General features: G+C 35.3%; 1 protein-coding gene across 1 annotated transcript; it reads right to left on the reverse strand.

Annotated features, from left to right (window-relative positions):
* Nucleotides 1-5,471: 5,471 nt before the first annotated feature.
* LOC109105386 (RNA-binding protein MEX3B-like) lies at nucleotides 5,472-11,297 on the reverse strand. The gene is made up of 2 exons (XM_019118703.2): nucleotides 10,827-11,297; nucleotides 5,472-8,049 (listed from the first exon to the last, which is right to left on the reverse strand). The coding sequence occupies exons 1-2, from the start codon at nucleotides 11,230-11,232 to the stop codon at nucleotides 6,944-6,946; spliced, it is 1,512 nt and encodes a 503-aa protein (XP_018974248.2). The 5' UTR covers nucleotides 11,233-11,297; the 3' UTR covers nucleotides 5,472-6,943.
* Between the last annotated feature and the right edge of the window lie 15,171 nt (nucleotides 11,298-26,468).

Here is a 26,468-nt window from a genome sequence, read left to right on the forward strand (position 1 = left end):
CCCCCACCCCATGTTCCTGTCTGACTGAAATTGAAACCACTACACAACTATCATTGCCACCACAGAGCCAAAAACAAAGTCGAGATGCATGTTCACCATGAAGTACTGAGACTATGCTTCTGCGTGTAATCTTGTTAATAATAGTTCACTGCTTTGACATGTTTGAGACACTCTCGGTAATAATGAAACGCAGTCATCAGCCCTTGAGTGTAGTTTGTACGTAAGCCTCATTTTGTATGTGACAAAACAGGTTGATAGAAGTTACATGCAAATAACGGTGTGCTCGAAATCTGCATTCTGTTCACATATCTGCAAACAAATATGATAACGGAACATCTGATTTGCAGAAAAAAGTTTTTTTTTTTTTTTTTTTTTTTCATGCATATTTTTAAACGATTGGAAATCAGAACGACGTTATATGTAGTTGATTTTTGCTTGAATTATTACTACTGTATGCGTGTACTATGCACAATCATTTTTCTGTTTCACCCTGTTATACTTCAGCCTGTTATCGCTTCATAACAATTGCATTTAAAACCAAAGCAATTTAATATATAAAAAAAGGAAGGGACCCTTTATTCACTCAGCTATGAGGTGTTAAAGGATGAGTACACTACACTTCTGAGCGCTTCTAGTATGCAAAAACGCGGTATTGAGGCACAAAGTTGAAGTGACTAAAATACCCCCGAATGCTATAAAATATTTCTGCTGTTATCCCATTGTTAATGCACACGTTACGTATCTGACGTTTTAAAATATAAGCCTTTGAAACCCCACCCCACTCGTTTTTATGCTGTCAGAAGTGTGGATTTTTCTAACTTTCATAAATAAAAATTCTATAGTTTTAATCATTTTAGTAGAAATCAACTTCATGCGTTTTAGAAATATATTAACTTTTTAATTTATTAATTAAAAAACAAAATGTCTTGAAGTTACTTATAAATATGTTTGCTTCATTAAAGATATTCATAAATAACATCCAGATACTGACCTCTTCCTCTATGAAATAATAATGCATGTTAGCAAAATAGAATCTTACGAAACAGCTATAAGACATTTTAAGTTCCCTTTTAAGTTGCTTTGTATAAATGCTGTGAGGAAGAACCTAGACAGATATGGTGGTATTTCTCTAGCCATGAAATTCAACTTAAAGCTCACTTTTGATAAAGAAACAAAAGGCAAAATTAGACCTTGGTTGGGTGGCCATTTTTACATTCAAATACATTATTTGCCCTTTGTACTATACTGAAAGGCATTATAATTGCTTAAGTGCATCACGTATATGTTCTCTGGTGATTCTATGGAATGGATGCTGCAGCGGTTCTAGATAAATACATGCAGCTTGGCTATCTGCTATGTCAGAACATATAAGGGTATATACTGTTCACCTAACCGGGCGCATAAAAAACTTGAAAATATCAACAAGACTAAAAATGCAAATATATCCGTTATGTGAATGCAAGGTACAGTTCAGCTCAAAAGTTTGCAAACCCCTCGAAGAAGTTATAAAATTGCATTTTATTTTATTTTTAGTACATCCCTCTCCAGTTTTTTTTTTTTTTCAAATGAGGCGAGACACTTCAGTTTTGAGAGTAATGCGTAGATTCAGTTTAATGGAAAGAAAACGTGCAAAGTACACATTTAAGTATTTATTGTATTGCACTTTATCTTTTTGCATCTGTAGATTTCAGTCATAATATCTTTAAAGGCTGTTTTCTCAAAATGAGTTTTTTCTCCTGTACGTTACGGTTTTATTCCTATCTATATTCTGAGCTGTTTTACAGATGGGTTTGCTGAAATATCATTCACACTTTTTCCTAAAAACCTGGTGAAAATTAAGTTGTTTTTCTGACTTATGGATTGAAAAGAAGAAAAAAAAAACCACACCTCTCTGTAAAGTCTTTTAACTGTAATATAAAATAAGAATTTTTAATCTGGCTCTATCCAGTGTTTAGATTTATGTTCTGGAAATGTATGCTAATTTGTGTATATTTAATAGGATAATGCCTCATTTGCATATTTCAACACAGCATTTCAAAAAACTTCTTATCGACTGGATAAATATATTAGTTAATCTATTAAATCTATTAGTTAAATGTTTACCCTATTCACCTGGAATGTCTCGCCTTAATATTCCACAAGACAAAATTGTTCACATGCCCTTGTTTAAATTCATGTTTTCTCCTGGAGTGTCAATGACTGTTGGTATCTTATGTGATAGTTTTGAGTCTCTAGTTTGTCCTCTGAGTTGAAGCAGCCCACTGTTCTTGACAAACATCCTCTAAGTTCTTTGGTTTCCCAGCATGCTCTGCACATTTGAGTTCTTCCCCACAGTGGCTATACAATGTTGATCTCCAGCTCTGACACTCGGGACAATCGAGGGACTCAAGCAGCTTTCACAAAAGGCTGCAAACAGTCATTGACACTTGAGGAGAAATCACAGTGTTACGAACTAAAGGTATGCAAACTTCTGAACGGAATAAATTATTTGTGTAAATTATTTCATATATGGCATCTTCAGGGCAGTACTAAAAATAAAAATACTTTTTTTTTTTTTTTTTTTTTAAATGCTAAGCACCTTCTAAACAGACTCTGCTTGGGGTGTGTAAACATATGAGCATTTATCTGGTATTTGTGCATTAGATACTTTATGTTGGGTAAGAGAAATATGTTTGGAAAAATAAACTAGTGTCATTGTACAGCATTACATTAAACACCAGCTGTAGTCCTCACTAAAAATCTCTGTAGTACAAGTGGCTCTGTTATATTTTATCTACACAGGCTGTTCAAAGGTTAATAATGCTCTGTAAAATAATTTCCCAGCATGCACAACCAAAAAGAAGCAAGAGAAGCTGTTGAACTGCAACTATTTAACACCACCACATAATTACTGGAAAAAAAGAAGCAGAAACGGAAACGATTCACAGTGGTTCTTAATATTAAGCTTTACGTTAGACAACACATTCTTGTTAAACCTGTCAGACTCCACACCGGACCACTTTTCATTGTGAGTCTGGAGTCTAGGTTGTGACCACTCCCCCTTCTCGATCAGAATGGCTTTTTGCACGGGCGGTTATTATTTTGGATTAGGCATAATAATATTGCCCTCATCATTCTGAAATTATAAAGGAACTTGCCAGTTGAAATGATGATTAGACTGTTCTGATATGCATTTGTAAATATATTTTTATTTCTTATGAGCTGCTCTTACATGCAGTAAATCCTGTCAATAGGGTGTGTAGATATTTTTTTCTATCATCATAACTGTATGCATCAGTATAGGCAAAGCAAATGCTGTACAAACTAAACTATATGAATTCCTTCCCCTATTGATTGTGATAACCCTAATTTTTGGTTATGTACTTTCTGAAGAGCTTTCAGATTTTGGGGCATCAATAACATCACACTTTATTTAATTTCTATTGGGATGACGCCTTACGCAATATTACAAACTAGCAAGTAGGCTATTAGAGACTATTACAATGCTTTCAGAATTGCTTATATTGTGAAATATATCTAATGATATGCCTATCATAGTCAGTCTTTATTATACATCTCCCTAAATGTCAATAAATATAGTCTTATTCCTATCAAATAAATAATACTCAAAAAAGGTTTTGCTGTGATTGGCTGTATAAAGTCTTTAACAGTTAAAATGTCTCCCTTTCAAAGTCTGCATTGAATAATATCTCGCTCTGAATAGTTACACAGCACCTTCTCCATTGATCCAGGCTACATTCTTTGTAGTATATCATCACTCTATTAGAAGTTGCGGGGTTTGGTTAAGAAACAAAACTTTTGAAGTTCTGCATTTTCTAATTGGGAAAGTCGTTACTGCTTTTGTTTTGTTCTCAAAAAGGGCTTTAATTGGGTAAATACAATGTGCATGGCTTTAAACAATTCTTAGGGTTATCAACCGTTTAAAAGCATTTTTCTAACAGTGCATTTTTGGATAAGCATTAACTTGTTTTGTTAAGTGTCAAGAAAGTTATTGCTGTTTCCTGCTTATGCTGACCTAATGACCTTAAAAGAGGCAGGAGAACAAAATACGGCATATAGACAGACAACTGTTGTTCTGAATCAGATTCTAAAATTCGAGCTATTAAGGTTTGCATAATTAATCCTATTTTTAAAATGGTTTTGGTTTTTATATAGAAATGACCGAAATGCACAAACGTACATTCCTTTAATGGACAAGCATCTGTCCCTGATCAGTGCTGGGGATTTAAAGAACTAGAAAATACCATCGCATTGTTGTCCCTTCATTTTAAAGTAAATTAAGATGCTATTTCTAAAGACTGCAATGTGTGCTATCCGTGCAAATACTAACCCAAAATATAACCCAAGTGCAATAATAACAGGAATATTTGCAATTTGAGTTCGCTGTCGAGAAATGCACATGCATTACGATTGCAAATGCTGTTTGCTTACTTAAAAATAAGGTGCTTTTAAGAGCTTTAATTTGTTAAGCCTTTTCAGGTTTTTTTTTTTTTTTTTTTTTTTTTTTTTTTTTTTATCGCAAATCTGAGTTACTTAAAGGGACTGGAAATATATTTAAGTTAAACAAAGTACCTTATACCACTAACGCTTATAGAAACAAAAGCAAAACAAGGCGCTACTGCGGCCGTAATACATGAATTCAGATGAGGCAAACAACTAAGTATATCTGCTGTAACAGTCAAAAGTTTTTCAGAACTAATATTTAAGATGCTAATGGCTCAAAGGTAAATCGTTATAGTAAGTTAAATACAATCACAAGCTTACCCTAGCATATCTTCTAACACCGCGCACGTGGCAATGGCGCAGAGAGGCTCGATGGGGGAAAAACTGACCCATTTCAAACTGAGTACATTTTCAGTGGCTCCATTCTTTTGTAGTGGCCTTCTAGCGAAAGGGGGAAAAAAGACCCTAACCTCCGAACACTCCAATCCCCTATCCCGAAATCCCCCAGCCTGCAATGAGACAGGCAGTGGGTGTGTGATGTGATTCAGAATGAGCGGCCACCAAATTGGGCGCTCCCCCCACCCCCCCTTCCTTTCTTGTCAATTACAATTGTCTGATTTCATTGTGGAGTTCAAGGTTGTTCTCCGATTGGCTGTTCGTGACCGTGCGCTGGCAGGCCTGTCTCGAGGGGGTCACGGCAGGATGTCCCGCTCATGAAGGAAGACTCCATGGAAACTTCGACGGCCTGCCTCTTGTGCACATTAAACGGGAAATCTCAGAAGAAAAATGCTTTGGGTCTATCTAGTCACACTCTCTACCCAGAATGGCCAGCTTTTCTCTTTGAAATAAAATCTGCTCTTGGATTTTTTTTCACCCCACGGCAGGACAAAAGAGGCCCCTTTTCTCCCCAATGGGAATACCAGAACGAGAGCGGGCAAGTGATCAACAGGAGGGGCCCCAGCTGCACCAACTATACCACCCCCCGCGCCCTCCCCATCCACACTCACTCAACCCAATGCAACCCGCCCCTCCTTCCTACAGCAGTTGCTTTGCACCTGGACTCTGATGTATGGCTAATTATCAGCTCCTCCTAGGGCAGGCCATGTCGGGGCGCTCCGGGGATTGTACCACCACTGCGACAAAACAATATACTCACAGGGAGGAGCTCTGTAGTCATTACAGCGAATGAGCGGTTCGTAGAATTAGAGCACAGCCCCCCCCCCCCAACAAGCCCGACCCTCAGAAAATAAAAAAACTTAATCTAAAGTACGATATGCAACACCTGCCTCAGTACAGACGGACAGTCAGAGGACGCTTTGCACCTCGGGAATGGGTGATTTACATTGTACTGTAGCTCGGAGTCTTACTTGCTTTTGTCTATTTGGTCTATTCAGGATCAGATTACAGACCCCCTCCCCTCAATCGCCCCCTCTGCCTTTTTTTTTTTTTTTTGTACTTCATCTTATGCCTTATGCTCAGCGTTTTACTAAATAATGTGGAAAAGAAAAAATCCTAACATACTGACTGAGTGCAGAAAAGAGAATAAAAACGTTACTGAAAAAACCCGGGAAATCCTCTTGAAAACAGAACGCTGGACGAGTTCCAAGGTTTTTTGAGCTGACCAATCAGTTTGCTCAAATAGTTTTTTCTTTTTTTTTTTCAGCATTGTACTTAATAAGACCGTTGTAGATACATCACATAATAGGCTCACTGGTGCAGAAACAAAACAAAAAAAGAAACTCCCTGTTTTACACGTCAATTACCCGTTCGAATATTGATTTGCAAAGCAGATACTACATCGGTAATTGTGTCATTTAGAACATGATCCGAATTTAAAGCCATCAGGTCATATATATCAGTCCCTATTTCTATACCATCTATTTCACATAGACATGTAGAAATGTAATTTTCTTTTCGACAATCACTTTACATCAGTTTTAAGGTGCAAAGATTTAAGATTCTAGTTTGCCTTAAAAAAAGAATACTCGCTCATTTCCAGATGCTGGGATGTAAAACTATACTCCAATCTTAGGAAATAAACTCGTAATTATATTTTTTTTCATATAATAATATACCTCCCCAGCAAAGGAAAAGTGTAAAATGTTCACATTTTTTCTTCTGTTACTGTCCACACACAGCATGTGGAAAAAAAACAGCACCAGTAAAAAATAAAATAAAATAAAGCAAAACAAACCAACATGCTAAGAACTACGTTCTTTCCATTTTTAAAAAAAAAACTTTTATAAAATATATATGTATATATGTGTACATATAAAAGAAAAATCTGAAAATACTTCTTCCTCTTTTTTTTTTTTTTTTTTTAGTAAACCAAGCAGTGTGTTCTAAAATATCTGCTTGTTTTGGTTTTGTTTTTTCTGATAAATAAAAAAAGTGAATACTGACCAAAAAAAAATAAAAAAAGGTTAAAAGTGAACTGATTCTGCAGAGTAAAAACGAACCACAAAAAAAAAAAAGTGCAAAAAAAAAAAAAGTTGACTTTTTAAGAGAATATCCGGATGGCCTGTGTGACCAGGGTGTGGCAGACAGGACACTCCGGATGGTTTAGCTCACAAATTCGGATGGCGCACTCCATGCAGAAGAGGTTATGACCACAAGGGACCAGAGCAGCGGTCACTTTGCTCTCAAAACAGGTCATGCACTCTCGAGCCACGGCAGGCGGAGAATCCGGCACGGGGAGACGTCCGGTGAATGCGGTGGTGACGGCGGTGGGCTCGCTGTGGGCGCGGCGTGCCTGGGCGTGAGGAGACCCCACGGCGTTTGAGTTTCCAGTGCCACACGGTTCAGGCAGTCCAGGCGACAGTCTGGTCAGAGGAAGAGGCAGGCCTCCAAAGCTTTTGGAACGCTGCTGGGTGTAGTAAGCCACCTGTTTGGGATAGTCAGGATCACCCCAGCTTTGAGTGCCGTCAGATCCGAAGTAGGAGCATGGCTTGTCCCCACTGCCATGGTTGGTAAAGTCACCTTTACTGTACATCCCACCTCCTCCTCCTCCACTGCTTCCGACCATGGCGTCTGAGAAATTCTGGCGGTAGCTGCTGGCAAGTGGCTTGCGCGGGGCCCCCTGTAGCCCCCACACCTGCTGCAGGCGGCTCTCCAGACCCCCGTTGCCGCTGTCAGGTCCCAAGCAGTCATTCTCATTGTTGTGGTCATGCAGGCCACCCGTGCGGAAGGCGATGTGCGCCTCGATTTCTTCCTTTGCTCGTTCAGCGTTCCCGGGGGAGCCGGTGATCTCAAAGACGGGATCACGATCGCGGCTCGGAGTCACGATGTAAGTGCACGTTTGCTGCTGAATGCGTTTTATAGTTGAGCCTTTCGGTCCGACCACCAAACCCACGACACGGTAGGGCACCCGCACCTGTATGGTGGTCTGGCCAGGTAGCGGCGCAGGAGGTGAGCCGCTGAAAGAGACTCCCAGCTTGTTCCTGGAGGCCCGCAGCATGGAGAAGTGCTCCGCAGCTGAGATGATTTCACGTCTGGCCAGGGCCACGTCTTCTTTGCGGCCAGTGATGAGGAAGACTGGTTCTTCGCCTCGGACGGGGGTCTTGATGTAGGTGTTTGTCTTTGCACGCAAAGCTTTGATTTTGCAACCTGTTGAGTGGAGAAGGAGTATTATAGTAGTAGGAGTACTAAAATTTGTCAGATAATACTTATTTTGCTTGTTTGTTTCCAGGTCAAAAGGTCACCCATGCACAGAATCTGCAGCGGAACTCAATCACAAAGTTCTTCATGTGTTGAGTGTAATTTAAACATTTTGAATAATTTAAATTGTGATTTCAGTTTTCAGTAAAAGTACGGTACTGTTTATTCTTTTTAACACAATTTAATGTTTAAATTGACCATGTTTCATCACTTTACCATGCTTAAATATACAAAATTCTGAAGATTCATTCCAAAAGTCATCAGATCCATGCCTTTTTCTATTGTAACCTATACACAAAATATACCAAAATACAATTTTTGATGATTAAAAATGAGCACTGTATTGCATTTTTTTGCACAAAATATACTAAATATAATTTTTTGGTTATAAAAATGGGCATTATTTTGCTGTTTTTGTAGATGTAAAGATGTTAAATTATACTTTTTTTTTGTTTGTCTGACCAGTTTTTTTGTACAAAAGTTGTATTATAATACAACTTTTGATTAAAATGAGCATCGTGTTGCAATTTTGTGCAAAATATATGAAAATATTTTTGAAGATAAAAATTAGAATTACTTGGCAATTTGTTGTATTTGATTACATCCACTGAACCTTATTCATAAACAGAATAAATATCGGTGTTAATCTTTCTTTCTTTCTTTGTCATTTTGTTCATAAAACTATTGATTGAACAATGCACACTGAAATTTCTTCTGCTCGTGTTTGAGGCCCAAAGTGAATTTGGAAATAACCGTTCACTCCTCTCTGTTTTGCTAAATGTATAAAATCCATTAAAACAATATATTTTTCTACATTACACTGTCTGCGTTACACTATTATTTTGCCCTTTCATTCATTATATAGAAAAAATGTGTCTCCTTTTAATTATCTTAAGTATTTACATAATAAATCCCATTAAAATTTTCCGCTCTGTGTTGACGTATCCTATTATGATGCAAAAAAAAACAAAAACCTGTAAATACAATAGCGCTTAAAAATCACTGTTGTCTGAATGACGCCTCCTCTGCAACAGTACCATGTGCTAACTGTCAGTTACAGGTACTATGATATTCAACACGGAAACCCAAATTGAAATGTGCTTCAGATGTAATTTCCCAGCTATTCTGCAGGAGTTGACTCGAGGACAAAGCAAGCATGCAGAATCCCTCATAAAGTTATTGTTGAGATATGAATTCATGACAAGGTGTGGTGCTACTCAGCATCTGCCTCGTGTTCAGCACCAGAGTATTTATTAGTACCTCAGTGGTGTCTTATCAAGAGTGGCTTTCTCCGCCCAGGGGGCTGTTCAGTGGATAGATCTCTGCACACTGGTTTCATGCTCATTGTGTACGGCAGACGCTAAAAAAATAACCTGGATGGACTGTCTAGCACTGACAGCAGGGAGCACAGATTCCCTCCCGCCGCTGAATTGTCCCTCTCACTGCATGGCAGCCACTGCAGGTGAACAAAGCACTGGAACCTTATACAGCTCAAAATTCCAACTAATGGCGATAACAAGGATACCCAAGTGTGCTGCTTTTTTCACCATCACTTTGACTTGTTATTATGAGGCCAAATGCATTCATCTATTCATAGAAGATGCAATTAAATTAACCTAATAAAGGCCAAACGAATGTCACAGGATGTGGCTGTACTATCAGTGACTAAGGAGGTAAAGACCCCATTTCAAATCCTCTTAATCAGCAATTTCCAAGCCACATGCTCACTGCATCCCATTCCCAACTTAGCCCCATTTGGATTCTGAAAGCACGCAGGCCACTTTTCAACTCAACAAAGTCGTCATATGCAGGGAACCCGCTTGCTGGGACGTTTATTAGTGCATATTTCATCTGGGTGAGATATTATGCTCTAAATGAATGGACAGCAGAGGCTTCCTGACCCCCTGCTTTGAGTGCAGGGCTGTTGTACTGGTAGACGGGGCGTGACTCTACAGTCTTTATAGTCTGTTTCTCCAGGACCAAATGCAACACGGCTTTCCAGGATGCTGGAAACGTATTACCAAGTGACTTATTGAGACAACAGGGTCACCAAAGTAATCCAACAACAAGCAGTTACCTCGTCAACTTATTCCAAATATCATCACACACAAAAAACACAACTTTTCCGCCGTCACGTTTATATAGCTCTGCCCTCAAAGCACACGAGGACTTTTACTTCTTTGTCTGACCGCGCTGTCAGAATTTCAGCACTTTTAGACGCTCACGAGACATCAGCGGTTGACTAAAGTTACCCGACAAGTGCTCTTTGTCTGAGGTAGCTTGACAAAAACAACGTGGTGCTGCATATGAAAGCCCCCAGGAACTACAGAGGAGCGCGAAGGAGCGAGTGACACAATGTATCCAGTCAACAAAGACCGTTGACTGTTACATTGTATCCAGCGAGCGCACACGCGTTCCATTTTATGTTTCAAAAAGCAGAATTACGCGCGCTCAGACGACAAAGGGAAAGCAGCGTGCTGACATTGAAGGCGTGGATGTGGAATAACGCCTTTGTTCTCGTACCCACTGATAAGTTTGCTTAAAGCTAAGAGGAAATGCCCATGTACGCGCTGAAACAGAGTGCTGAATTGTGGCTAAAACAGAAATGTTAAAAGCATCACCACTCCCTTTTTCTTTGTCAAGACAGCTCCACACTTAGTTTGAGCTGCGCACCCTGGAGAACAACGAGTTGGAAAGCATGTGAAAGTGCGCATCGTTGTATTTACCTTGCCTCCCCACTATTTCGGCCACATGTTCGGAGCTTGGCACGGGGACGCACTCCGTTATGTTGCAGCCCCGTCCTTTGGTTTCGGTGGGCGAGCTCTCGTACAGGGCGCACAACTTGTTCTTCCCTTGTAACATCCCTGAATCGGCTGGGATGTGATTGTGGTGGTTATCGTTACTCCTGTCTGGAACTCCACCACCACCTCCACCCGCAGGAGCCCGGTCCTCGCCCTCTCCAAGACCCAGCAGCGACAGTTGGCCCAGCGCAACTCTAAGGGCACGGGAATCGTCCTCCTCTTCCTCGGTTGGCACCAGGAGACCTTCGCTGCCGAAGCCGGAGCCGGCCAAATCCCCGCCGTAGCCCCCATTTTTCTCCATTATCCCTGCTAGAACCAGCAAGCTAGGCATGGCTAACAAAAGAGTGTGGACAAAGACACTGGTAAGAGACTGGAGGAACAGCACCCTAGCCGCCACCCCGCCCCCTCCTGGTCCTAGTCCCCCCTTTGCGCTAGTCCCTCCCACAGACCAGCCCCCTCTCCGGTTCCGATACGCACAAGACGAACGGGACACAAGGATGTCTGCGCCGAGAGGGGCCAGGCGAAGCGATTGCTCCACCCCGTCTGGTTCGCTCAGTCCCCGCCTATGGCAAGCTGCTGCTGCATGTATTCACCAGAATCAGTCTATTTTTATGTCATTGGTACTGTGACTGAGCAGCATGTTTGTTTGTATTTTTCTTACTAAAGATACTGCTTTATTTAAAAAAAAATAATAAAAAAAAATATAACAATAACCAAAATTTAAATCAAATGAATACATTTTTATATTAGTATTATTATTACTTTTTCAATTTCGTATTTGTATAAATTAAAAAAAAAAAAATATATATATATATATATATATATATATATATATATATATATATATATATATATGTGTGTGTGTATGTGTGTGTGTGTGTGTGTGTGTGTGTGTGTGTAAAATAATCATATTTTGTATACAAAAATTAAATAAAACCGATTCGTTTCTATTTTAAGTAACAATAAACAAAATTATTACTAATATTTCAACAAATAAATCGAATAAAAATACAACATAATATGCACAAAGCATATTTCAATATTATGTTATTTTGTTTGTTTTGTCAGTAATGTGTATCCAGTTAATCTAAATAAATGTTATAATTCTTATTATATAAATTATAAAAAAGTAATACTGGTTCAAAATGACTGTAATGATAAAGTAACTATAAACAAAAAACACTGTTTTAATTCTACCTTGTAATAAAAATAAAATTTCATTTTCAAAAAATATAAACAACATATTTAGATATTTTAGTATCATTGTTTTATTATTTTAATGCATTTTTGTAGTAATACTTATACAGTTACATTTATGGGACATTTAACAACATGTTGTTTTATATTGATTGGTTGGTTGATTGCATGTTGTAATTTGATTATCACCTGCGAGTAATCATTATTCATAAAAATATTAATATGAACACCAGTAAAGAATAGCAGCATTACACAAAAAAAGATGACGTTTGTATTAAGAAAATTGTATATTAGTAAAATGTATTACCTACTTCTTTTATCCTTTAAGCTTGAGAAATATACTGGTCTCTATTAATAACTTATATAATAACACTAAAAATAATCGCTATTTTTAGTGTTGTTGTTAGGTAATCTATTTATTTATTTCTAAAATGGATAAGCTACTAATGTAAAATAATAAATGTTCAAACAGCTTGCCATGCCCTGCCTCGCTGAGACAGTCACCGTCCATCCATCTATCCATCCACCCATCCATCCATCCCGTTGCATTTCAGACTCCTTTGTCAAACAACAACTCAATTCTAATAAATTATCCAAAACATAATTTTATGCCGTAAATATAAGGCTACAAAATCATAGTTTATTGTGTTGTGTTGTGGGGAGAGGCGTGCCAGAATGATCACACATGTGCGCCCGCAAACAACACCATGCAGCTGCTGCTCTGCATCTCAACAACAGCACTTCTGTTGTGATGTTTGATCAGCGGAGTGTCATAACATGACCGAAAATACGCGGCGAGTGTCGAGGAACTGAAATATCTGGCCCCAATATTTCCCCAAACTGAAAGAGTTAAACTGACATAATCTGGGGGTCCGCCCACCCTGTTTGCCGTTGGTTGCAGCGGGTCACTGAGTTGTTGTTTGGACTACCGTTGCGCATGGAGTGCTGTTACACTGAGAGGCGCTGAGAAGAAGAGACGCGGGGAGTTATCAGACAGACGTTGCAGGATCTGCACTGCACATTTATGGTAGCGAGAGAGAGAGAGAGAGAGAGAGAGAGGAGAGCGAGCACGTGTCTAGCAGCATCGCAGGGAAACCTTGAACAAAGAGCATTCGTGTTTTTCTACCTCAGACGATACTGTCCTCATGATGCCACGCCTGGCGGCAAAGATGAAATCTGGAAGAAAAACAAGAGCCACAGCAGCAGCAGCAGCAGCAGCAATAATACTAATACGAATATTAATACAGATATATTGTAGTTTGCATTGAAGATACCAGATGTTGATATTTAAAATAGTATTAAAAGCATTAAATATTATTTTAAAAATATCATTTATATTAAGCAAACTGATAATACTAGTAGTTACACTTATTAATACCAATCCATATTTTCAACATTATTATTTTTTTTAATATCATTTATATATATATTCAAAATATGCTGACCTTAAATTGGGGCATGTTGTCACACTATGTGGGGTAAGTTGTCAAAATGGAACCTATTCAATAGCATTTTATTGGCTAGTTTATATTGATTAAAACAGTTTAAACATGAATAAAAGCACACAATTGTTTTTGTAAAGAGATATTATAATAACATACAACATATTGTAGTTAATACAACAACAACAACATAATAATAATCATCAACCAACTATATTTTAGTTTGAATTGATGAACCAATACCAGCTGTTGATATTTTAAATCTATTTAATAATATTAAACAAATGAATTTCTTATTGTCTTATTGTATATTAAAATGGTAATTAATATTTTATTTTTGAAAATCAGATTCTGTACTGACACATAGGCTAAATCTATACAAAATCTACTAACATAAAAAAAAAAAAATACATGTACATATCTAAAAAAAAATATTAAATTTGATCATACAATGACCTTAAAGTGGTGCTGTAACATGCATGCATGGTGTTGTCACAATATATGGGGTAAGTTGTCACAATGGAACATATTATTTATAATTTAGTTAGGGTTAGATAAAACAGTTTAAACACTAATAATTCAAAAATACAATGTGTGTGTGTGTTGAAATAAATATTATAAATAATATCCATAAATATATGATTTGGATGAAATGCAGGCATATACTTACAAATGCATGCAATGCATCAGCTTTGAAAAAAAAAATAGTGGTTATGGTGACAACATGAGAGTGTAGTGTAGTAACTGGTTTCATTTACATATTGACTACACAGAATGTCATATTTATTTACCATCAAAAGCAAGCATACTTAACTGCTTTCCTAGGAAATGCTTATGAAATTCTTCTCATGGAAATTTAGAGGATATTGCTTACACTCAGTCTCTTCTCATTTGCATCTGCAGTTTTTCCGGTGTTTTCATTGGTCAGTCAGACAGCTGGACACTTAAAGTTGCATCAGCATGAGTCGATCAGATAGCAGCACTAATATGAGCTGTACATGATGGGCCTTTCTCACATATTCTGGATCAGTGCCAGCACCTTAGTGACAGTCAGTATGTCCAAAAGGTCATTTGCCTCCATTAATGGTCTCCACTGGGAGCCCAAGGCCCAAATCAATATCAGCTATGGATAACAGATCATGTTTCCCTGCTTGCTCCGTCTGTCTGTGGGCCTGGGTCTTTTGTTTATCAAGTCCCCCTTTTGTCTTTCCGCTCATTCACTTTGCTTGTTTCAGTCGAATCTGCGTCTAGTCATTGGAAGCGTCTCTTAAAGTCTGTGCTGAAGATTCTCTTTCCTGGAAGAGCCAATATGTTTGCATATACTCATATACTCATATAGTGCTCACTACACACACATTCTCTAAATAATGACCTAATATGACATCATCCAGCAGAGCATTTGTCAGTACACATGCATGCTGTAATGTGGTGTCACATAACAATGACATGAATAAGTCAGCCTTAATACCTTAAGCTTAATTAATACACAACAGAATTATAATACAATAAAATAATAAATCATAATTCATTTACACATAATATCTAAATATGTTACATGCGAACAAATTATGATTTATATAATTTTAGTATTAGTTAATCACACTTAATATGGATTACTTGATTGTCATATTAAGTGTGATTAATTAAGACTTAATTAATACAGAATTATAATATAAGTCATATATAATATAATAATATATGGATTAAATGATTTGTAAAATTCGTAAATAACAGTGATAGCGACAACAACAATAACACTATTAATAAAAATAGCATGGCAAAAACAAACAAATATTAAAAAAGACCCACTTCCCTATTTTCATCTAATATTTGTCAATGCATTGCTATGTTTTTCTAAAGCACCATCTGGATTTTAAGCACAAATAATTATTTACATAATATGGCTTGTGAAAATTACGAAATCCATATTAACTGTGTTTAATTAATAGTTAAGTAATGCATAATATAATACAATATATACTATACAACAATACACAATGCTATATAATATATAAATTCTAAATTAATTAATCACACTTAATATGGAATACATGATTGGTGTTTATTTATTTGTAAATAACAACAACATTAATAATAATATAATATAATATACCTCTATAATAAGTGCTTATATTTTCTTGCTTTATCATTTATGTTTGAAGGGATATTATTATTAATGGCCATCACTCAGGTCTTCCTGCTGTTGAGCTCTATGACAGTACTGACCCTTCCCCCTCCTCTCTCTCTCTCTCTCTCTCTCTCTCTCTCTCTCACACACACACACACACACACACGTAAACACTTGGGGTTTACATTGAGTGTAAATGGCTCTCTGAGCTGGGAATATGAGTCAGGTGAGCATGACTTCATCTCTTTTTCCTGTGCTATGAGGTAATGTATATCTCTCTAGCTCTCTTTCTCCTCTGTGAGCCAATCATTAGAGGTGCTTCACCGATGACACACCCCACTGATGATTCAGATTCTCACTGTCACATGATGATCACACCCTCAGGTGATCTCACTGTACAGATGGGTCATTGACAACAAAACCACTGCACCTAAATATTGAAGTTCTTTCTTAAAAAAAAAAAAAAAAAAAAAAAAAAAAAAAAAAAAAAAAATCAGTTAAGGTTTGATTTAAATGTATTCGTTTTCATTTGGTATAAAGGAATGAATGAATCAATTAAAAAGTTATATTTTCAATTGAACTTTTTAGAAAACTTCACATCAGTTGAAATGACACACATATCATTTCAGACCAGATTTATTTAAATAAAATGTGGATATATAGGATACCATCTCGATGTAATGCAGAATTATTTGTTTATTATATGATTAGAAATTTCAGTTTAGGGGTCTATATTTGTCTGTTTCTGTTTCATGCATATGAGCACAAGGCTTTAAATCAAACGTTTATAAAATTCAAGTATGTCCAAACATTTGACTTGCATTTCTTTTGTTAAATGTGATCACCTTTATCGATTTTGATATATATGTGAAATTATCATCTACTGTTCACACATAAATGCAATGATAATAAGCACACTTTCTTTCACAGGAATGCACTTTAAACTGAAAGTAGTTTCACTGATTTTTACAAACGTTCGCAAACACCCTCTGCTGGTTGGAAAGACGAACTGCATATAATCAAATGGTACAGTACAGAATGGAATTTACTGTAAAATTGTTAGTGCTGTCCTAATTTATTGTAACATTTAAGCTATATCTAATCATACTGTACATTATTTATGCTTGTAGAAAACCGATAGCATTCAATAAACCATCACACTACTAATTAAGTCAATAACACATTATATATTTTACATATAACACAAGACTAAGAAACCACAGTGAAGTAAATTGGGCCTGTTTCTGTCAAAATGAATGTCACTGAATTCACCCTGTATGTATGCTATAGAACTAATAGATTAATATAAAGTGCAAATATAAATTAATTCAGTGTTAATGTAAATGCAAAGTTAAAATTGTCTTGCTTTCACTGAAGTTGAAGATTTGCTTAGGATAAGGTAAAGAAAAGTCCTTGATTGATTCATTAAGAGAGAAAGCTTTTATTATTATTATTATTATTATTATTATTATTATTATTATTATTATTATTATTATTATTATTTCTAATAGTGTACCCTAATATTATTTTGTTCCATTTTGTTCCATTTGTTCCAATTAAGCAGTAAGTCTTCCTATGTACTAGAAACATGTTTTAGGCCCCTTTGACTCCTGGGAAATGTTATCAGACAGGTTGAGAAAAACAAGAAACATGCAGGAATGTAGCAAAGAATGTATTTTTGTAAATGGACATATTTCTTTAACATGGCAAGAGAATGACACATTCTGAAAATGCCTTAGAAAAACATAGAAACTCAATCATTAAAATCAAACCCTTTCATACTGTGTGTGTGTGTGTGTGTGTGTGTGTGTGTGTGTGTGTGTGTGTGTGTGTGTGTGTGTGTGTGTGTGTGTGTGTGTGTGTTAGGCTATTCACAAGACTATCTTCATTTAAACCAACTTGGCTGTATAACTTTTTTGGTGATTGAACACACCCTCTAGTGGTGAAACTACAAACTGCAAATAATTGCACTTTCCACATTTCCACATTCTTTTAAGAGAAACATCTGAAACTAAGTTGATAATTAAACACCTTACATTTTAATCAAATCAGTAAAAATCAACTTATTAATCATCAACCAATATATTAAAATGAACAACACCAATAATTTATTTAACTTATTCCACTGATCTGACACTGATCATAATCAACAAATATATTACATGTACTGGAAAAAAATATGTCCTGTATAATTTATAATTGATGTTTTATAAATCTCAAGAAAAATTACAGTAAAATGATATAATCTGAAAAAAAAATACAGTAAAACAATTGTGCTACCTCATATTTTTGTAGAAACTGTGATACATTTTATTTTTTCAGGATTCTTTGATGAATATGAAGTTCAAAAGAACAGCATTTTTTGAAAATATAAATCATTTGTAACATTGCATCATAAATGAGTTTACTGATCAATTTAATGCATCCTTGATATGAATGGAAGTTTTAATTTATTTTTTCTTACTTCCCCTAGACTGTTGTTTTTGTCTAATCCGCTCTGGAGATGCATTCATATTTTATCAAAGCATGAAGATTGTACTATATTACATATGGAATGTTATGAATAACAGTAAAATCTGTTACAGTTTGGTATGTTTACTTAAAATTATTTAAAAATGTTCAACTTTATTAATCTTTTTTTTTTCACACACATCAGAAATTATGTCTCACAGCTAGAAAAACCTTCATTAACTCACTATGATGTTGTCAGGCTTGAGGTCCTGGTGAACGATATTCTTGCCGTGCATATAAGTGAGGCCTTCACACATGCCACAGATAATGATGATCATCACAGTCTTTGTTAGCTGAGAAAGAAAATAACAAAATCTAGCAGCACTACCTGCATTATTAAAAATCAAACTATAGTATATCATTAAAGATTGTGGGTTGAGCTGTAAATTACATTTTGTGCACAGAGATAAATGTTATGTATGTTTATATATTTTTTGTCATTTTAAATTGTGTAGCTTTCTGAATAATTAGGGGTTAGAAGTGATACACTAAATATTTTTATCTACTTGACAGATTGACTACTGGCTATTAGTTCGTGGAGCACATTTCTACACAAATGTCTAAGTTTTTCTTTATTTTAATTTAAACATTCTTGAATTTCAACTAGTGTTTGACTAAGGTTAGAATAGATTAGATTTTTTTAAAAAAAGTAAATAAAAATAGATAAATTAAAATGTAATTTTTAACAGTACCTCCATGTATGACTGTGGGCCGAACATAAGCAGAGTTTTCACAGAAATCAATTCCAGTGGGATATTCCACATGCCCTGGGAGTCCAGCCAGGGTTCACAGGGTTCAGAATGATTCAGTGACCTGCAATAAGATCACATGTGATGTGCCAAATATGAAATATCACAAACAGCAGGTTAAAATGTCTAATATCTTTTTTTAAATTATTTTTTTAAATCAGTAATAAGCAAAAATCATCTTCTTATTGTTATTATTATGTTTTAAGCATATATACAAATGCTCATCAGTATATATTTTTCTCTTTCTGAATTTCTTGTTTAGATACAGCAGAGCAAGGAATTTCTTAAGAGCTGCATGGGTATTTTCACAGGTTACTTTATACACCTTTCCAAAGTTTCCTTTAGCATAAGTAGCAGCCGAAAAAAGCCATCTGGAAAAACAATAAAAAATTCAAATGAATTCATTGTTGAATTATTTGATTGTAATTAATTTCACATTAATTTATTTCTTCTCCTCTGTGTTCCAACTAAGTTATATATGTATATATTTTTGTTTGCATAACAAAATGGTTGTCAGCAGGGACATCATAATTATATTGCACTTATAATTATAATAATTATATTGAAACTCTATATATTCTTATACATCAGTTGTGTTTCAAAGTGTTGTGTCATATTGTGTTTAGTGTTTAACCCATCTGATTACAGCATTCTAACATCTAAATTAAACTCCAAGCACTAAAACTGAACTAAAACTAAACAACAACAACAACAACAAAAAAAAATGTTGCCCCTCATGTTCCTGAATTCCTGAAAGCATAGAAGATACCTTAAAACTCAGTTCATGTGGGACATACTCACAAATGTGATTTTCGCTTTCATTATCCACTTTGACAGTGTTTTCCCCACAGATTTTTAAATTATAGAAATATATAGAAATCAAGAGCATGTACGCATTAAATGTTAAACCAATAACTGAACCTCAAAAATTGATGAGCAATTAATTCCACCTGATTCTACCATAACACATATACAATTTATGCATCAAGATACATTTATATATATCTATGTAAATGTAATGCAATATAAAAAGTACAACTGATGTTCCAAGCTATTCAAATAAAAAATACAATGCTTACTATTAAACATAATAAGACTCGGTCTGTGGTGTATGTGAATTGTAATTTATTGTCCTTACCACTGTAGTTCTCCAAGCTTTGAAATGAACAGTCAGACAAACAGAAAACCCCACACTTGATCACCAGAGGGTCGCCAACATTATCAGTCACCAGTAAATGTCTCTTAAAGGTCAACAGAAATGGAAAAGAATGCTTTTATGGGAAAAACGTACAGTACAGAGATGCTTAGTAATGCAGAGAGGCAAGTCTGTCTCATGGCTTCATTCAAATCCACATTAAATTGGTTTCTATTCATTAAAACATTAATTTAAAATGTATTAACATTCATTGTCTAAAGATATTTGTAAGCCATGTTGTTTCTTCTCTCCATGATACAAGGCTAATCTGACAATTCATTTACCAGAAGCCCAGTATGTTTATAGTTCAGATAGATTTAAAGAAAAATAGTTGTTGAATGTTAACAAACTTGATAAATAAACCCTGTCCTAACATTATTATAATAACATTTATGATGTCACCATAGACTAATTTTAATGGAACCAACATTTCTGTGCATTTACAGCTAAATGTCTTGTGAGAGGTTTAATTCTCTAGTCCCAGGCTACATTCAGGTCTTCCACACTTTTAACCAATAAAGTTGTTTCCAGTTGTTAGTGATTACAAGATAAAGCTCTTAGGAAATAGTTCAACAAAAATTGGTGGGTGGTACCAAATTTCTAAATTTAATATGTGTAAACAAAAAAGATTTTGCCGATTTCCTTGACTTTCTCAAGGCTGGAAATCATGATTTAGTTATATGTTTATTTATTTACAAGTAATCCATGTCTGTTGCAATTCAGGTCTTTATATTTCATGTTTCTGTTTCGTAATTCAAAGATGCACTCTCAGATCAACCACCAGAGGTCCCTGTCATCCCATTTGTTCCCTCATTCTCCACACGCCTTCCTAATTCCTTGTAATGTGTATCTTTGTGTGTCTTTGCAAAATAGTTCTAAGTTTTTAAGGATTTCTCTTCAGTCTTGAGATCAGTTTCTTTCCACTGATTATTAGGCAACTTAACTGCTTTTCAGCTGTTTTGCATTTAATGTATATGGTTCATTATGTCTCTGTTTAATTATCACTTTTCCAAACAAGGAAATCACAATTAATTTTTTTCCAGTTCCACTCTCATTAATACTCAGTTTCACCAGAGGTCCCTGTCATCCAATTTGTTCCTATAATTCCTCACTTACACACATTGGGTTTCCATGTTTTATGGGCACATTCCACAGGAATAAAAGGTTTTTCTACTGTACAAATGGTATTTTTAATCACCTAACCCTACACATAAATCTACCCCTGACAGAAAACCTTCTGCATTTTTAGATTTTCAAAAAACACTTCATTCTGTATGATTTATAAGCTTGTTTTCTCATGAGGACCAATACATTTCAAAATGTACTGGTGTAACTATCCTTGTGGTGACACGAAGACCACCCCTCCCACGGGTTGTTGTAACCTAACAATCATAATAGCATGTCTTGATAGGTGTTAAAATAACTGCTGTTTGTTTCAAGTTAGGAGTCACTCATAATAAGATGATCACCATATTTTCATGCAATGAAATACCATGTCTAATAAGTGAAGTGCATTCATAACTTTCCATATGTGATTCAGTACAATCTTTATACTTTGGTACAATCTTGATATGAAACATCTGATATAGCTGATTTAAATTATATGTTCCAAATGTTCAGAAATGATACTGGTTACTGGATGCATACATTTTTACTCCTTTTTGACATATGTGAAGCATGAACTAACCCCTGAGACATCTTATATGCTGACGGGAATTCAAGAACAAGAGGGGCAACATTTTTACACAAGAACCTTTCCTGTAACTACTGTTTGAAGTTTATTTTAGACCACAAGATGCTCTGATAACATGAGGGGTTGAAAGCTAAACACAATATAACATGCCACTTTAAAATGTTAGGAATGTATATAAAGAACGAAAGTAATTTTTGTTAAAGTGAGATATAATGATTATGACGTCCCTGCTGACAGACAGAAGAGTGATAGACAAGACTACATCTTTAAACACAACAATTACATGCTGTAAATATCATTGAGGCACAAATAAAAAGAAAAAAATAATCAATAGTGTTGTAGTTTGAACATTTCCGAATGTTAAATTATAAGTAAATCAATAAAAAGAGTGCAAACATTAAAATAACATAAATTAACCAGTAAATGTTTTTTTAAAAAACTTTTAATGAACAATTCAGTTAAATTCCAGTGGTTTGCATATATTTGATTTTGCACAGACACTTACTGTACGCAATTATATGCTATAGGACACCAAATTACTTCAATGAAAAACTGTAGTAGGTGTTACAGTCTTCTTAATGCAGGGACACTCAAGTAATTAATTTGTTGTTTACATCTAAAGATGGTTTGTGTTAAAGACATGAGAACACTTGGAATGTCCCGATGTAGTTTCAGCTTTGTATGTAAATCTTTTTTTTTTCATGTCATTCAGATGAATTAACACACTGATCTAAATACTGACTTTTTACAGCAATTTACAGAAGATACTTTTAGGAAAATACAGTGACCTCCATAAGTATTGGAACAGTAAAGACAAAATTGTTCTGTTTGCTGTGGAGTCAAGAAATCTGTAAATATGATTAAAAGATGAATATGAGACAGAATGTCACATTACTACAGAATGTCACATTTTATTATTCGGTGATTAAACACAAAGATGTTTTACCAGCGAAGAAGATCAGCACTTTTAGAGTTTCATCTCCCTATCGGATGTGAGCATACCTGTAAGTATTGGAACAGTTGCCTCACAGATCTTTCTAAGTGTTCAGCTGTGTGCTGTTGCATTAATTCTTTAGATATTAAAAGCAGGGAATGTGTTTTATCAGTTATATCCATTGCTTCTGCATTCTAAGTCTTGCATTCGATGATGACACACACAAACCAGGATGAAGATGAGGAAGATGACTCTGAAAGAAAAGCAAGCAATTTGGATGCTAAAAGAAAAGAGGAGGTCAGTTAGAACTATAGGAAAAACAAAGGGCATGTAGAAATCAAGAGTTGATCGGCTGAGAAAAACAACAGTAGTTGATGACAGACAAATCATAAAAGCTGTGAAAATGAACCCCAAAATACATGTCTGTAAAATCACCAACAACCTCCAGAAAGCTGGGGTGATGCTTTGTCAATCTACAGTCCGCAGGAGAATTTGACACAGAATTACAGAAGATACACAGCAAGATGCAAACCTCTGATCAGCACGAAAATAGAAAGGCAAGATTCTTCACAAATGTGAGCCAGTAGAGTTTTGGAGTTGATGGACCGATGAGACAAAGATTAACCTTTATCTAAGTGACTGGAAAGCAAAAGTGTGGAGAAAAAAAGTGAACTACGAATGATCCTAAGCATACAACCTCATCTGTAAAGCTTGGTGGAGGTGGTGTCATGGCATGGACATGCATGGCTGCCTCTAGAACAGGACCTCTTTATTTTAATGATGACTTAATGTATGATGGCAGTAGCAGAATGAATCTGGAAGGGTACAAAATCATCTTGGATACCAATATTCAAGAAAATGCCACCAAACTCATTAGAAAGCACTTTATATTGGATCAGGACAATGACCAAAACACCCTGCCAGTTCAGTCAAGGACTTTATCAGGGCAAAGAAATGTAAAGTCATAGATTGCCCAAATCAATCTCCAGATTTAAATCCGATTGAACATTAATTTCACCAGCTGAAGAGGAGACTAAAGACAGAAACTCCCCAAAACAAGCAACAGTTGGAACTGGCTGCATTAAAGGCTGGGGGAAAGCATTTCAAAGCATAAGACCAAGAGTCTGGTGCTGTCTATGGGTTGCAGACTCACTGCTCTGATTGCATGCAAGGGATCTGCAACTAAATATTAGCTTTTAATCTTTTACATCTGCCTTAAATTCAACTGTTCCAATACTTATGTTCATGTCAAATAGTGGGATAAACTTGTAAAGTGCTGTCCTTTTTATTTGGTTAAACGTGTATGTGTCGAAAGACCTAATAATAAAATGTGACATTCTGTAGTTTTGTCGCATATTCATCTTTTAATCATATTTGCAAATGTCTTGACTCCACAGCAGAGAAAGCAATTTTGTCTTTACTGTTCCAATACTTATGGAGGTCACTGTATATGTTGGTTGTTTTCTCAATCACTACAGTTTACTTAACAGAAGCCCATTATGTATTTAACTTGTGTGTATGGATGTATTTAACTTGGATGGTTTGGGTTTGGGTGAAAAATTAAAAGTAAAGTAAAGTAAAGTAGCATTTGATTTAACAGATGTTAAAATTGATTGAAAAGATAAATAAATGGGTAAAAATTTAAATGAATTAACAAATTGTTTGTAACTTTACACTTACAAGTGTAAATAGCTGATGATTTTTTTTAAAGCAAAGCAGAAATAATATCTATAATCATTAATAAGTTAAAGAAAAGTCACTGATTGATTTGACTGACTTCTGGGAAATGTTATGAAACAGGTTGGGAGAAACAAGAAACCTACAAGAATGTACCTAACAATGTTGTTTAAGTTTCTTTAATATGACAAGAGAATCACACATTCAGAAGATGCCTTAGAAAAACACAGCAACACAGTTTGACAAATATTGTAGCTAAAATAGTTAATTATAGTTATAATAATTTAGAATTGCAAATATTCCACTTTCCACATTTCCACTTTCGTTTAAGAGACAACAAAGTTTAAAATTAAATGAAACACACATGAGATCTCCGTTTATGTTTCTGAGGCATGAAGAAGGAACTTCTGCGCAGTAACATCTCAAAATTTCTGAGCGTGAAACATGTCAAACAATGCGTATCAACGACGAAGAATGAAACAGACCTGTAACTCATTACATTGCATTATTTCAGTAAAAGTATTAATCAACCAATATATTAAAATGAACAACACTTAACTGTTTGGCACATTGTTTTCTGTTTTTTAAATGAGCACTGTTTTTATTGCATTAAACCGACACTGATCATAGTGAACCGATAGGCTATATAACCAAATACAATAAACCTAAAATGATATCTTCATCATATGTCATCATCAGACATCACATGTCTGGTCTTGTTGTTCCCTCTAGAACTGCCTGATCACTCACTTTGGCATACTTACCTGTCCTCATCTCGTCTTTTATCACTTCATCCAGCTCATTCTGTGAACCTGTTTACTCACCTGCTTGCATCACTTGTTCTGTCATTCCTGCTAATACAGACCTGCTTATACATGACCTCTGTGTCATCTTCTGTTATTGTGACACATGCATGTTTTGTGTTAATTGTGGTCATTTATTATAACTTTTTACAGTTTATAGTGAGTTTAAAACTGCCACACAAACACAACAAATGTATTACTGAACATTATCAGTAATATACTCATTCTTAAATCTAGGATTCCTGAGATTCTTTTAACCCTTATGCGGTCTTCAGGGTCTTTTTGACCTCCAAATGACGTTTGATAAAATAAAAAAAAAAAGTTATCTTTGTCCAAATTGCATTAGACTTTGTAATTTCTAGATCTCTCTCACTCTCTCTCTCTCTCTCTCTATATATATATATATATAAAATGGAATGATATCTTGTTTATATATTAGTGTGAAAAAGTCACACTCACAGAAAGAGAAAGAGAGATGAAAGAATAGATTCTGATGTTTATGTAGTATAATATAATATATAACTGTTCATTTCTGTTAATTTTTGTTCTCTAAAATTAGTAACTGAAGTGTACAGTACATTAAATTTGTAGAATTATATGAAAAATAGATGATTGAAATAAATGATAAACTCTAAAGACTCTAACTTTTCTCTTTATAATATCTTGTTCAGGCTTGATTCTATAATCATACTGTAACTATTGAAAAAAAAAAAAAAACCTAAACCTTGACAAATCTCTAGAGACCCCAAAGACCATGAGTGTATACCCCAAACAAAGACCACATAAGGGTTAAATAGCTAGAAAATTCCAAGGAAAATACAGAGACCAGTACTCTGATGTGGGCGATAGTGGCGGAGTAACACATCTCTGAGCCAGTTATGACGGCCCATATGTGTGAATGAGACATACTGTAATGGTTGTTATCTGATAATTATAATAGCATGTATTGATAATAGGGGATCAAATATTTCCTATTTGTTCTAAGTTATGAGTCACTCTCAATGAGGAGATTGCCATATTCTTATGCTGCCAGTTTGCATTGAAAAACCATTTCAAATTCATTCAAAACTTCAATCGTTATATAATAACAAATCGTTATGCTTTGGATAAGAATATATCTCCCAATTGCCTTATTAAATTAAATTATCATTAATTAAACCCTAATTACTGGAAAAGTACAAAAGTGGTGTCCTTCTTGTCTCTTTGATATGACAATAATTCTTTTGGCATGTGGGATG

The sequence above is a fragment of the Cyprinus carpio genome, chromosome B16 (assembly GCF_018340385.1).
Source record: "Cyprinus carpio isolate SPL01 chromosome B16, ASM1834038v1, whole genome shotgun sequence".
Classification (NCBI taxonomy): Eukaryota; Metazoa; Chordata; class Actinopteri; order Cypriniformes; family Cyprinidae; genus Cyprinus; species Cyprinus carpio.